This window comes from Haemaphysalis longicornis, unplaced genomic scaffold (genome assembly GCF_048455015.1).
Source record: "Haemaphysalis longicornis isolate Haplotype H1 unplaced genomic scaffold, Haemaphysalis longicornis Haplotype H1 scaffold_6, whole genome shotgun sequence".
Classification (NCBI taxonomy): domain Eukaryota; kingdom Metazoa; phylum Arthropoda; class Arachnida; order Ixodida; family Ixodidae; genus Haemaphysalis; species Haemaphysalis longicornis.
The window spans coordinates 47,855,891-47,868,369 of record NW_027526407.1 but is presented as its reverse complement, the minus strand read 5'-3'; the positions used below and the strand labels follow the sequence as shown (position 1 = coordinate 47,868,369).

General features: G+C 50.7%; 2 protein-coding genes across 2 annotated transcripts in view; one reads left to right on the top strand and one right to left on the bottom strand.

Annotated features, from left to right (window-relative positions):
- Window positions 1–12,479, bottom strand: part of Nsmase (neutral sphingomyelinase) — a 203,193-nt gene that overhangs the window by 150,527 nt on the left and 40,187 nt on the right.
- Window positions 9,699–11,993, top strand: LOC144141652 (uncharacterized). The gene is made up of 8 exons (XM_077673190.1): window positions 9,699–9,800; window positions 9,904–9,953; window positions 10,028–10,256; window positions 10,340–10,534; window positions 10,625–10,684; window positions 10,769–10,837; window positions 10,913–11,759; window positions 11,838–11,993. The coding sequence occupies exons 1-7, from the start codon at window positions 9,699–9,701 to the stop codon at window positions 11,006–11,008; spliced, it is 801 nt and encodes a 266-aa protein (XP_077529316.1). The 3' UTR covers window positions 11,009–11,759; window positions 11,838–11,993.

Here is a 12,479-nt window from a genome sequence, read left to right as displayed (position 1 = left end):
TGTGCCTCTGCCTCGTGAGTTCATGCCCTGCTTGTTGTGTCTCCTCTGTAAAAAATCAGAGATCCTTTCTGCCAGCTGGCGGCTGATGTTTTTGGCAGTGGCTGGGGTGTAGCTGAGGCCATCTTCGGCCATCTGGGCTTGGGTGTCAATGAACAGCACCCCAGTACCCATTTGGTCGCACATGCTTCGAGCATCTGCATTCCACTGGCGGCAGGCCTTGGTCACTTCTTCACCCCTAGTTTGAATTTCAGGTACTGCGTATACTTCGTACCTGTGCTGGGGTGCATGTTCGTGCCAGGACGATAGCTTTTGTTTCAGTTGTAAGATGGTGGGGTCTGTGTCCTTCCCCTGCAGGAGCTCTGTGCTGCCCACATGGAGGATGAGCTGTAGAATGGTGTCGGTGGAGTTTGCCCGTGCAATCTCTCCCTCGGCTCGATCAAGAGTCTCCTCCAAGCTTGCCTCTGGCTTCGTGGTTATGGGTAGTCTTCGGTCTTTCACCTGCTGAAGGGTTGCCCTCTTTAAGCAGTGTGCGTTTGAGTCTCCCAAGACTACTGTGCGCCGTCGGGGGGGTCGGGAATCTCTGGATTTGCTGTTTTGGGGGCTTTGGAGTTGCCTTGTTTCACTGTCTGGGGTAAGCGGAGTGTGGTTTACTTCCCTGTCGTTGGTTATTGTTGAGGAAGGGGCAGCTATTTTGGGGTGGCTCTGGGTTGGGCTGGGTGTTCTGTTCCTGGGCTCTTTGTTTTTTGGCTTCTTCCGCGTACCGCAGCCGTCCTTGTCCTTGGTTGTCTGGTTGGTTTGGAGGGCAGGGGTGGTCTGGTTGTCCCGCTTGGGTTCAGCGTGTTTTTTTGCGACATCCGCCAGTTCCGCCTTGATGGCCGCCATCTCCGTCGCTAGCTGCTCGCAGAGTGCACTCTCCTTCTTTAGTTCCGCCTTTAGTGCCTCGATTTCGCTTTCGCTTTCTTTCATTGCCGTCTGCCACTGCTCTCGCAGCGTGCCGGTCTGTTGGGCTTGCTCGTCCAGTCCGCGTGTGTCCAGCTTCGCGATGTCATCTTTCATGGCGACGAGCCGTTGACACACGTTGCACGTGAACGGCGTTTTTTTGGCCTCTTCTATGGCTTTGAATGGGGTGGATTCAATGTAGATCCAACCCGCGCAGCTTCCACACTGGATCATACCTGCTGACGCCTCGTCAAGGTCAGACTTGGTGGATGTCGCTGTCTGCGATCGAACCATCTTGGTCCGGACCCTCGTTCTGCGCTGCAGGCTCACGTTTCTTCCACGTTTCTCACTCGACGCGCGCTCACATACACAAACGGACAGAACACGGGCACGGACAGCACGCGGCGAGCGGCCGAAAGATGGCGCCACCTGCGCGCTAGAATCAAACCAGGCCGCGGCAGATGTCTTGGTCACCGATCGCAGAAACGGAAATTATTGCCAAAATAAAGCTTCATATGCGAAAAAGGGGATGATAGTGTGGTGAAAAGTTGTTTAAGGGATGGTCATTCGCAGTTGTACAGATACCAGCGCCACGACAGTCGCCACGATACGACGATACTAAGTTCCCAACACCCAAGGTGACCTGCAACCCCGAGCCCGCTGGTTTGGGCGACAGTTCTTGCGGCCGCTGGCGTGCACGAACTCCACGAAGTCCACATTTAGCGCTGCATGTCGTCGCGCGGAAAATAATGCATCTTGGCGTCGTCGTCGATTTGCTCGGGCAGGCTTCCACGAGCACTTCGCATACCGCGAGCTTGCCATAGCACAACTTGGGCGAGCTCGGCGACGCGCACCGCAGCGTCGCCGCGGTGTTTGTCGACATCGCGCACCACGCCGTTTTCGGCACCAGTGCCGAACATCATGCGCCGGCAACGAACTGAAGAGCAAAGACGTTGAACACGCAACGTTTACAAGCATTGCTCATTACGCTTTTACGCCCACGTCTCCTGCCCAAACGACTACCACCAACAGCAGCTCAGGATATCGATTCCGGTTCTGAAAACGACTATATGACGTCACCCTGAACCGGCCAGACATGTAGGCCAATGTTTCGTCACGCCGAAAGCGATTGCCCTAGTGCTACCGATTTGTGGAAGCTCGCGGCCTGGACAATCAAAATCGATTTTAGATGTGATTCCGGCCATGGATCGCTGCAAACATTTCTGTGAGGCATCTGTACAAACTACTGAAGCCAATTATATAATTTTTTAGGTATCAAAATTTGGTGTCAGTACTCCTTTAAACACGGGAACGACGCAACAGCCGACACAAGCGGCGACATGTTGAAGGTAGCCGCCGGGAAAAGTAAACGAAAAGAAAGCAAAGAGCTGTGCACCAACAACATCGTAATGGCGTGCACGGAATGCAACCAAATCTTCGAACTAGAGAAGATGAATGCCCTCGATCTGCTATTGTATAGGGTACGGAATGACCGGAGCATCTTGTTATATCCACAATTTGTAAAAAGAACGTATTTTAGATGTTTACCAGATACGAAAAGCGTATTCAAGAGACCATTCTGAGACTAGACAGCCACTCTTGGAAGACTGAAGAGTGCATTGATGTGAAGAATTGATGTGCAACCGTCGATGTGAAAATGACCAACCACCTGCCACAGGACGTCGCTAAGGACTCTTCCTGCTGAAATGAATTATAGTTGATTTCATCAATCTTTACTCAGTTGGAATGCTGACGCTTCTGTGGATAAGAAACAAAGGTTCAAAAGGCGTCGGGAACGGAAACAGCGACAGAACGACATTCCACGACAGCTAAGGAGGAAGAGAAACACAAAAAGGCCGTGAAGCAGTATCCATACCTCTTTCGGGGAGAGTCAAATGAAAGTTCAAAAAGCCGAAGACCACAAGTGCCAGCGGGAATATCGCATCTACAACTGGTAAACGTCTCAGTTCTGGAATGTGAAATGATGAGTTATGCTAATCGCATACGTTCGTGGTATTTTAATGCCAAGGACTCATTGGTTCTCTACGGTAATATCGTCATGGTCTGCAACCGTTGGGAACAGTGAAAGTGAAATAGCACGGAACAAAACTGGTTTTACCACAGGTGTATCAGAGAGGCCGGTGCACCAAATGATGGTCACTTGCGAAAGGCGTCCTAACTAAAACTGTTGCCCACTCGGAACCAGACAGTGCTTGGTTGGGAGCACTAGCCGCCCAGGTGGAACCAGCTATCATGTATTTGAGACAGCTGCGCCCAGCTTTGATGAGCTGCCGCGCAATATGGGACCAACTACAGTCCTGCGGGACCACCTGCCGCCCTTGTGGAACCAAGTGCAGATCCTGTTGGGACCGGCTGCTGCGCAGTTAGGTGTACAGCCTCCAAGTTAGCAAAAGTGGTACACAATAATTAAAACAAAGGCAGCTTGTCTAATGTAACGACAAGATAAGCTAAGCGATGTCAACGACGCGGAATGAAGTGAATCCTAATGCCTTTATGCTCCCCCGTGTCAGTGAAGTCCAAATACCAAGTCCAAGCACAAGGTGCAAGAAGAGCAACAACGGCCTTGAAGGATCTTGATGACAAACTCCATTACGCGATGCCGAAACACCACTACAGAAGTGATTGCCCACAAGGAGGCGCTGGAGGAAGAACTTTCACGAAACTCTGATTGACACAGAAACCCTAACGGCCACTGGGACAACTGAGCACACGATGCTCTCCACAACGGTACAAATTATGGCGCAACTCTTGCGGCAACGAATTGTAATACAAGACAACCCATTCAATGCAAGGAATGGCGATGGCGCCACACAAGCGCGTATTTAAAGGGGCTTAATGCAGTTTGTGCCAATGATCGACACTACCTCAGCATCACCAACATTGTACGGTGCAGACGAGAACGTCTGGGAAAGGATGACTGATGACTGCAGTGGATGGCAAGGTGGAATGTGTTCGTGGACTGAAACTCCTTCGCCGAGCACCGGAATCGGCAGACTTCGTGTATGCGGAGCAGCTTGTCTTAGAAGAGACGGCCTGAGCCTCAAGAGCTAGGCATAAGTAGCAATCCTACGAAAGGCGTTTGACAAGAAACCACTGTTGAACCAATGGGAGGAGAACAATAATGAATGGCAGCGGAAAGATGGCGAAACTTCTATCGACTATATGTACGGGTAACCCAACTGATAAAATGCAGCAAGTACCACATAATAGAAGATTTCTTGAGTGGTTAATCCAAGGTGTCCAATCAGACAGGGTAATGACCGTACTGCCCGAGTTTCACGATATGAGCAAAGGGAAGCAGTTGGGATTCATCATCAATACAGCACCTCGATAGGCGAATGACTCCTGCAAATGCCGAAGCCGCACATTTGAAGATTCCAGCAGAGCGAGGCACCCACAAGTGAACTGAAGGGACATTTCCTACAGCACGTCAGCATGTGAGACTTCTTGCCGATGCCAATGTACGTTGCTTTAAACACGGGAACGACGCTACAGCCAACACAAGCGGCGACATGTTGAAGGTAGCCGCCGGGAAAAGTAAACGAGAAGAAAGCAAAGAGCTGTGCACCAACCACATCGTAATGGCGTGCACGGTAGGCAACCGAATCTTCGAACTTGAGAAGATGAATGCCCTCGAATAGCTAGTGTATAGGCTACGGGATGAACGGAGCATCTTGTCATATCCACAATTTGTAAATACAACGTATTTTCGATGTTTTCCACATGCGGAAAGCGTATTTAAGAGACTATTCTGAGACTAGACAGCCACTCTTGGAAGACTGAAGAGTGCATTGATGTGAAGAATTGTTGTGCAACTGTCGATGTGAAAATGATCAACCACCTGCCACAGGACGTCGCTAACGACTCTTCCTGCTGAAATGAATTATAGTTGATTTCATCAATCTTTACTCAATTGGAATGCTGACGCTTCTGTGGATAGGAAACAAAGGTTCAAAAGGCGTAGGGAACGGAAACAGCGACAGAACGACATTCCACGAAACCTACGGAGGAAAAGAAACACAAAAGGGCCGTGAAGCAGTATCCATACCTCTTTCGGGGAGGGTCAAATGAAAGTTCAAAAAGCCGAAGACCACAAGTGCCAGCGGGAATATCGCATCTACAACTGGCAAACATCTCAGTGCTGGAATATGAAATGATGTGTTCTGCTAATCGCATACCTTCGTGGCATTTTAATGCCAAGGACTCATTGGTTCTCTGCGCTAATTTCGTCATGGTCGGCAACCATTGGGAACAGTGAAAGTGAAATAGCACGGTACAAAACTGGTTTCACCACAGGTGTATCAGACAGGCCGGTGCACCAAATGATGGTCACTTGCGAAAGGCGTCCTATCTAGAACTGTTGCCCACTCGGAACCAGACAGTGCTTGGTTGGGACCACTAGCCACCCAGGTGGAACCAGCTATCATGTAGTTGAGACAGCTGCGCCCAGCTTTGATGAGCTGCCGCGCAATATCGGACCAACTACAGCCCTGTGGGACCACCTGCCGCCCTTGTGGAACCAAGTGAGGTCCTGTTGGGACCGGCTGCTGCGCAGTTAGGTGGACAGCCTCCCAGTTAGCAGAAGTGGTACTCAATAGTAAAAACAAAGGCAGCTTGTCTAATGTAACGAAGAGATAGGCTAAGCGATGTCAACGACGCGGAATCAAGCAAATCCTAATGTCTTTATGCTCCGCCGTGTCAGTGAAGTTCAAGTCCAAGCACAAGGTGCAAGAAGAGCAACAACGGCCTTGAAGGATCTTGCTGACAAACTCCATTACGCGATGCCGAAACACCACTACAGAAGTGATTGCCCACAAAGAGGCGCTGGAGAAAGAACTTTCACGAAACTCTGATTGACACAGAAACCCTAACGGCCACTGGGACCACTGAGCACACGATGCTCTCCACAACGGTACAAATTATGGCGCAACTCTTGCGGCAACAAATTGTAATACAAGACAACCCATTCAATTCAAGGAATGGCGATGGCGCCACACAAGCGCGTATTTAAAGGGGCGCAATGCAGTTTGTGCCAATGATCGACACCACCTCAGCATCACCAACATTGTACGGTGCAGACAAGAACGTCTCGGAAAGGATGACTGATGACTGCAGTGGATGGCAAGGTCGAATGTGTTCGTGGAGTGAAACTCCTTCGCCGAGCACCGCAATCGGCAGACTTCTTGTACGCGAAGCAGCTTGTCTTGGAACAGACGGCCTGAGCCTCAATACCTAGGCATAAGTAGCAATCCTACGAAAGGCATTTGACAAGAAGCCACTGTTGAACCAATGGGAGGAGAACAATAGTGGATGGCAGCGGAAAGATGGCGAAACTTCTATCGACTATATGTACGGGTAACCCAACTGATAAAATGCAGCAAGTACGTCATAATTGAAGATTTCTTGAGTGGTTAATCCAAGGTGTCCGATCAGACAGGGCAATGACCGTACTCCTCGCTTTTTACGATATGAGCAAAGGGAAGCAGTTGGGATTCATCATCTATACAGCACCTCGATAGGCGAATGACTCCTGCAAATACCGACGCCGCACATTTGAAAAGACTCCAGCAGAGCCAGGCACCCACAAGTGAACTGAAGGGACATTTCCTACAGCATGTCAGCATGTGAGACTTCTTGCCGATGCCAATGTACGTTGCTTTAAACACGGGAACCACGCAACAGCAGACACAAGCGGCGACGTGTTGAAGGTAGCCGCCGGGAAAAGTAAACGAGAAGAAAGCAAAAAAGCTGTGCACCAACCACATCGTAATGGCGAGCACGGAAGTGAACCGAGTCTTTGAACTTGCGAAGATGAATGCCCTCGATCTGCTAGTGTATAGGGAACGGGATGAACGGAGCATCTTGTCATATCCTCAATTTGTAAATACAACGTATTTTCGATGTTTACCAGAGTCGGGAAGCGTATTCAAGAGACCATTCTGAGACTAGACAGCCACTCTTAGAAGACTGAAGAGTGCATTGATGTGAAGAATTGATGTGCAACCGTCGATGTGAAAATGATCAACCACCTGCCACAAGACGTCGCTAAGGACTCTTCCTGCTGAAATAAATTATAGTTAATTTCATCAATCTTTACTCAATTGGAATGCTGACGCTTCCGTGGATAGGAAACAAAGGTTCAAAAGGCGTCGGGAACAAAAACAGCGACAGAACGACATTCCACGACAGCTACGAAGGAAAAGAAACACAAAAAGGCCTTGAAGCAGTATCCATACCTCTTTCGGGGAGTGTCAGATGAATGTTTAAAAAGCCGAAGACCACAAGTCCCAGAGGGAATATCGCATCTACAACTGGCAAACGTCTCAGTGGTGGAATGTGAAATGATGAGTTCTGCTAATCGCATACGTTAGTGGTATTTTAATGCCAAGGACTCATTGGTTCTCTGCGCTAATTTCGTCACGGTCGGCAACCGTTGTGAACAGTGAAAGTGAAATAGCAAGGTACAAAACTGGTTTCACCACAGGTGTATGAGAGAGACCGGTGCACCAAATGATGGTCACATGCGAAAGGCGTCCTAGCTAAAACTGTTGCCCACTCGGAACCAGACAGTGCTTGATTGGGACCACTAGCCGCCCATGTGGAACCAGCTATCATGTAGTTGAGACAGTTGCGCCCAGCTTTGATGAGCTGCCGCGCAGTATGGGACCAACTACAGCCCTGCGGTACCACCTGCCGCCCTTGTGGAACCAAGTGCAGATCCTGTTGGGACCGGTTGCTGCGCAGTTAGGTGGACAGCCTCCCAGTTAGCAGAAGTGGTACTCCATAGTAAAAACAAAGGGAGCTTGTCTAATGTAACGACAAGATAAGCTAAGCGATGTCAACGACGCGGAATCAAGCGAAATCTAAAGTCTTTATGCTCCGCCGTGTCAGTGAAGTCCAAATACCAAGTCCAAGCACAAGGTGCAAGAAGAGCAACAACGGCCTTGAAAGATCTTGCTGACAAACTTCATTACGCGATGCCGAAACACCACTACAGAAGTGATTGCCCACAAGGAGGCGCTGGAGGAAGAACTTTCACGAAACTCTGATTGACACAGAAACCCTAACGGCAACTGGGACAACTGAGCACACGATGCTCTCCACAACGGTACAAATTATGGCGCAACTCTTGCAGCAACGAATTGTAATACAAGACAACCCATTCAATGCAAGGAATGGCGATGGCGCCACAGAAGCGCGTATTAAAAGGTGCGCAATGCAGTTTGTGCCGATGATCGACACCACCTCAGCATCATTAACATTGTACGGTGAAGACGAGAACGTCTGGGAAAGGATGACTATTGACTGCAGTGGATGGCAAGGTCGAATGTGTTCGTGGAGTGAAACTCCTTCGCCGAGCACCGCAATCGGCAGACTTCTTGTACGCGAAGCAGCTTGTCTTGGAACAGACGGCCTGAGCCTCAAGACCTAGGCATAAGCAGCAATCCTACGAAAGGCGTTTGACAAGAAACCACTGTTGAACCAATGGGAGGAGAACAATAATGGATGGCATCGGAAAGGTGGCGAAACTTCTATCGACTATATGTACGGGTAACCCAACTGATAAAATGCAGCAAGTACGCCATAATTGAAGATTTCTTGAGTGGTTAATCCAAGGTGCCCGATCAGACAGGGCAATGACCGTACTCCCCGCGTTTCACAATATGAGCAAAGGGAAGCAGTTGGGATTCATCATCAATACAGCACCTCGATAGGCGAATGACTCCTGCAAATACCGAAGCCGCACATTTGAGAAGACTCCAGCAGAGCCAGGCACCCACAAGTGAACTGAAGGGACATTTCCTACAGCACGTCAGCATGTGAGACTTCTTGCCGATGCCGGTGTACGTTGCTTTAAACACGGGAACCACGCAACAGCCGACACAAGCGGCGACGTGTTGAAGGTAGCCGCCGGGAAAAGTAAACGAGAAGAAAGCAAAGAGCTGTGCACCAACCACATCATAATGGCGTGCACGGCAGGCAACCGCATCAAACTTCGCCCTCTAGTCCAAGATGCTTCCCTGCTCCAGCAACGACAAACGCATCCTCTGCTGCCTGTAAGTGTTTGCCTTGTGGACAGCAGGAGCCACAGTCTCCGAATGGGCTGCTCATGTCTTCTCCCTTCTTTGCAGCCGCCCCTCCAGTGGCCAACGCAGACATTCCTGGCTGCTCCTGGCATGGTACAGACTACTTGAGTACTGCACTGCCACTTGGCACTCAACTTGCTGAGAGAGAGAGAGAGAGAGAGAGAGATAATATTTTATTCACAGGTAGAAAGTGAGGAGGAGTTGTAGGGAGCGCTGCGAGATTCAGAGGCCTCGGTCCAGGCTTCTGCTGACGGCTTCTTGAATGAAGTCAATCAGGCCGCGTTGCTCCTCTTCTCGTCTAGGTGAGGTCAGCTACTCTCTAGTGTATTGTTTTCTAAATTGGATGTATTGGGGGCACTGCCAAAGAATGTGGTCTTGGGTATTTGTAATTTTGCACTGTGAACATGATGGTAAGGGTGTTGTTTTGCCATATCTGATGAGATGTAGCCTCGCAGGTGTTTCGAGTGTTCCGGCTTGTGCTTGTCGGAATAGGGTTTGCTGCTGTCTTGTTAGGTTAGGGTGGGGAGCTGGAAGTAGTCGTTTCGCTGTTTTGTATTCTTTAAGGTGAAGTTGCGGGTGAGTTGGCTCCTGAGAGGTCGGACTTTGGCAGCCGTTGCTGTATGCGTCTCGGGCAAGCTGATTAGATGAGTGATGTTGTGTGACAGTGTTTCTGCCAGTGTGTTTCATTTACAGGCGCTCAAGCTGCTGCTTCACCTCAAGACCATCTCCTGGCTGCTGTTCCCCACCAAGACTGTGAGTGCTATTTGCATTGCGTCGTCGGCATGTTTTACTGGCAGAGTCGAAACCGTGAATTTCATTTTGCTCCTTCACACGCACGTCAAACTTCGCCCTCTAGTCCAAGATGCTTCCCTGCTGTAGCAACGTGGAACGCATCCTCTGCTGCCTGTAAGTGTTTGCTTGTGGACAGGAAGAGCCACAGTTTCCTAGCGGGTTGCTGATGTCTTCTCCCTTCTTTCCAGCCGCCCATCAATTGGCCAACGCATACATTCCTGGCTATTCCTGGCATGTTACAGACTACTCGCATACTGCACTTCCACTTGGCTGCTGAGATCAGTGATGTCGTGTGACACTGTTTCTGCCGGTGTGTTTCATCTCAAGGCGCTCAAGCTGCTGCTTTACCTCAAGACCACCTCCTGGCTGCTGCTTCACCTCAAGGCCATTTCATTGCTGCTGCTGCCAACCAAGACCGTGAGTGCCGCTTGCATTGCGTCGTGGCATGTTTCACTAGCTTACACGAAACCCTGAATTCTACTTTGCTCCTTCACACGCAGGTCGAACTTCGCCCTCTAGTCCAAGATGCTTCCCTGCTCCAGAAACGTGGAACGCATCCCATGCTGCCTGTGTTTGCCTTGTGGACAGCAGGAGCCACAGTCTCCGAGTGGGCTGCTTATGTCTTCTCCCTTCTTTGCAGCCTCCCCTCCAGTGGCAAACGCAGACATTCCTGGCTGCTCCTGGCACGGTACAGAGTATTTGAGTACTGCATTGTCACTTAGCAGTTATCTTGCTGAGTTAAGTGATGTCGTGGGACACTTTCTCCCGGTGTGTTTCATCTGCAGGCGCTCACGCTGCTGCTTCACCTCAAGACAGTCTCCTGGATGCTGTGGCCCACCAAGACTGTGAGTGCCGCTTGCATTGAGTCGTCGGCATGTTTCACTGGCAGACTCGAAACCCTGAATTCCACTTTGCTCCTTCACACGCAGGTCAAACTTCGCCCTTTAGTCCAAGATGCTTCGCTGCACCAGCAACGTGGAACGCGTCCTCTGCTGCCTGTAAGTGTTTGCCTTGTGGACAGCCAGAGCCACATTTTCCGAGCGGGTTTCTTATGTCTTCTCCCTTCTTTCCAGCTGCCCCTCAAGTGGCAACGCACACATTCCTGGCTGTTCCTGGCATGTTACAGACTACTCGCATACTGCACTGCCACTTGGCACTTATCTTGCTGAGATGAGTGATGTCGTGTGACACTCTCTCTGCCGGTGTGTTTCATCTGAAGGCGCTCAAGCTGCTGCTTTACCTCAAGACCATCTCTTGGCTGCTGCTCCACCTCAAGGCCAGTCACACCAAGACCGTGAATGCCGCTTGCATTGCGTCGTCGGCATGTTTCACTGGCATGCTCGAAACCCGGAATTCCACTTTGCTCCTTCACACGCAGGTCGAACTTCGCCCTCTAGTCCAAGATCCTTCCCTGCTCCAGGAACGTCGAACACATCCTCTGCTGCCTGTGGGTGCCTTGTGGGCAGCAGGAGAGACAGTCTCCGAGTGGACTGCTTACGTCTTCTCCCTTCTTTTCAGGCGCCCCTCCAGTGGCCAGCGGCGACATGCCTGGCTGCTCCTGGCATGGTACAGACTACTCGTGTACTGCACTGCCACTTGGCACTTTTCTTGTGTGACACTGTGTCTGCCGGTGTGTTTCATCTGCAGGCGATCAAGCTGCTGCGTCACCTCAAGACCATCTCCTGGCTGCTGTGGCCAACCAAGACCATCTCCTGGCAGCTGTGGCCCACCCAGACCATTTGCTGGCTGTTGCTGTCCACCAAGACCTTGAGTGCCGCTTGCATTGCGTCGACGGCATGTTTCACTGGCAGACTCGAAACACTGAATTCCACTTTGCTCTTTCACACGCAGGTCAAACTTCGCCCTATGGTCCAAGATTCTTCCCTGCCCCAGCAACTTGGAACGCATCCTCTGCTACGTGTAAGTGTTTGCCCTGTGGACAGCAGGAGCCACAGTCTCCGAGTGAGCTGCTTATGTCTACTCGATTCTTATTTGCAGCTGCCCCTCCAGTGGCCAACAGACATTCCAGGCTGCTCCTGGCACGGTACAGACTACTCGCGTACTGCACTGCCACTTGGCACTTTTCTAGCTGAGATGAGTGATGTCGTGTGACACTGTCTCTGCCGGTGTGTTTCATGTGCAGGCGCTGAAGCTGCTGCTTCACTTCAAACGATCTTATGGCTGCTGTGGCCCACCAAGACCATCTCCTGGCTGCTGTGGCCCACCAAGACCATTTGCTGGCTGCTGCTGCCCACCAAGACTGTGAGTGCAGCTTGCCTTGCGTCGACGGCATGTTTCACTGGCAGATTCGAAACCCTGAATTCCACTTTGCTCCTTCACACGCAGGTCAAACGTCGCCCTCTAGTCCAAGGTGCTTCCCTGCTCTAGCAACCTGGCACGCATCCTCTGCTGTCTGTAAGTGTTTGCCTTGTGGGACAGCATGAGCCACAGTCTCCGAGTGGGCTGCTGATGTCTTCTCCCTTCTTCTTTGCAGCCGCCCCTGCAGTGGCCAATGCAAACATTCCTGGCTGCTCCTGGCATGGTACAGACTACTCGCGTATTGCACTGTCACTTGCCACTTATCCGGCTGATATGAGTGATGTCGTGTGACACTGTTTCTGCCGGTGTGTTTCATCTGCA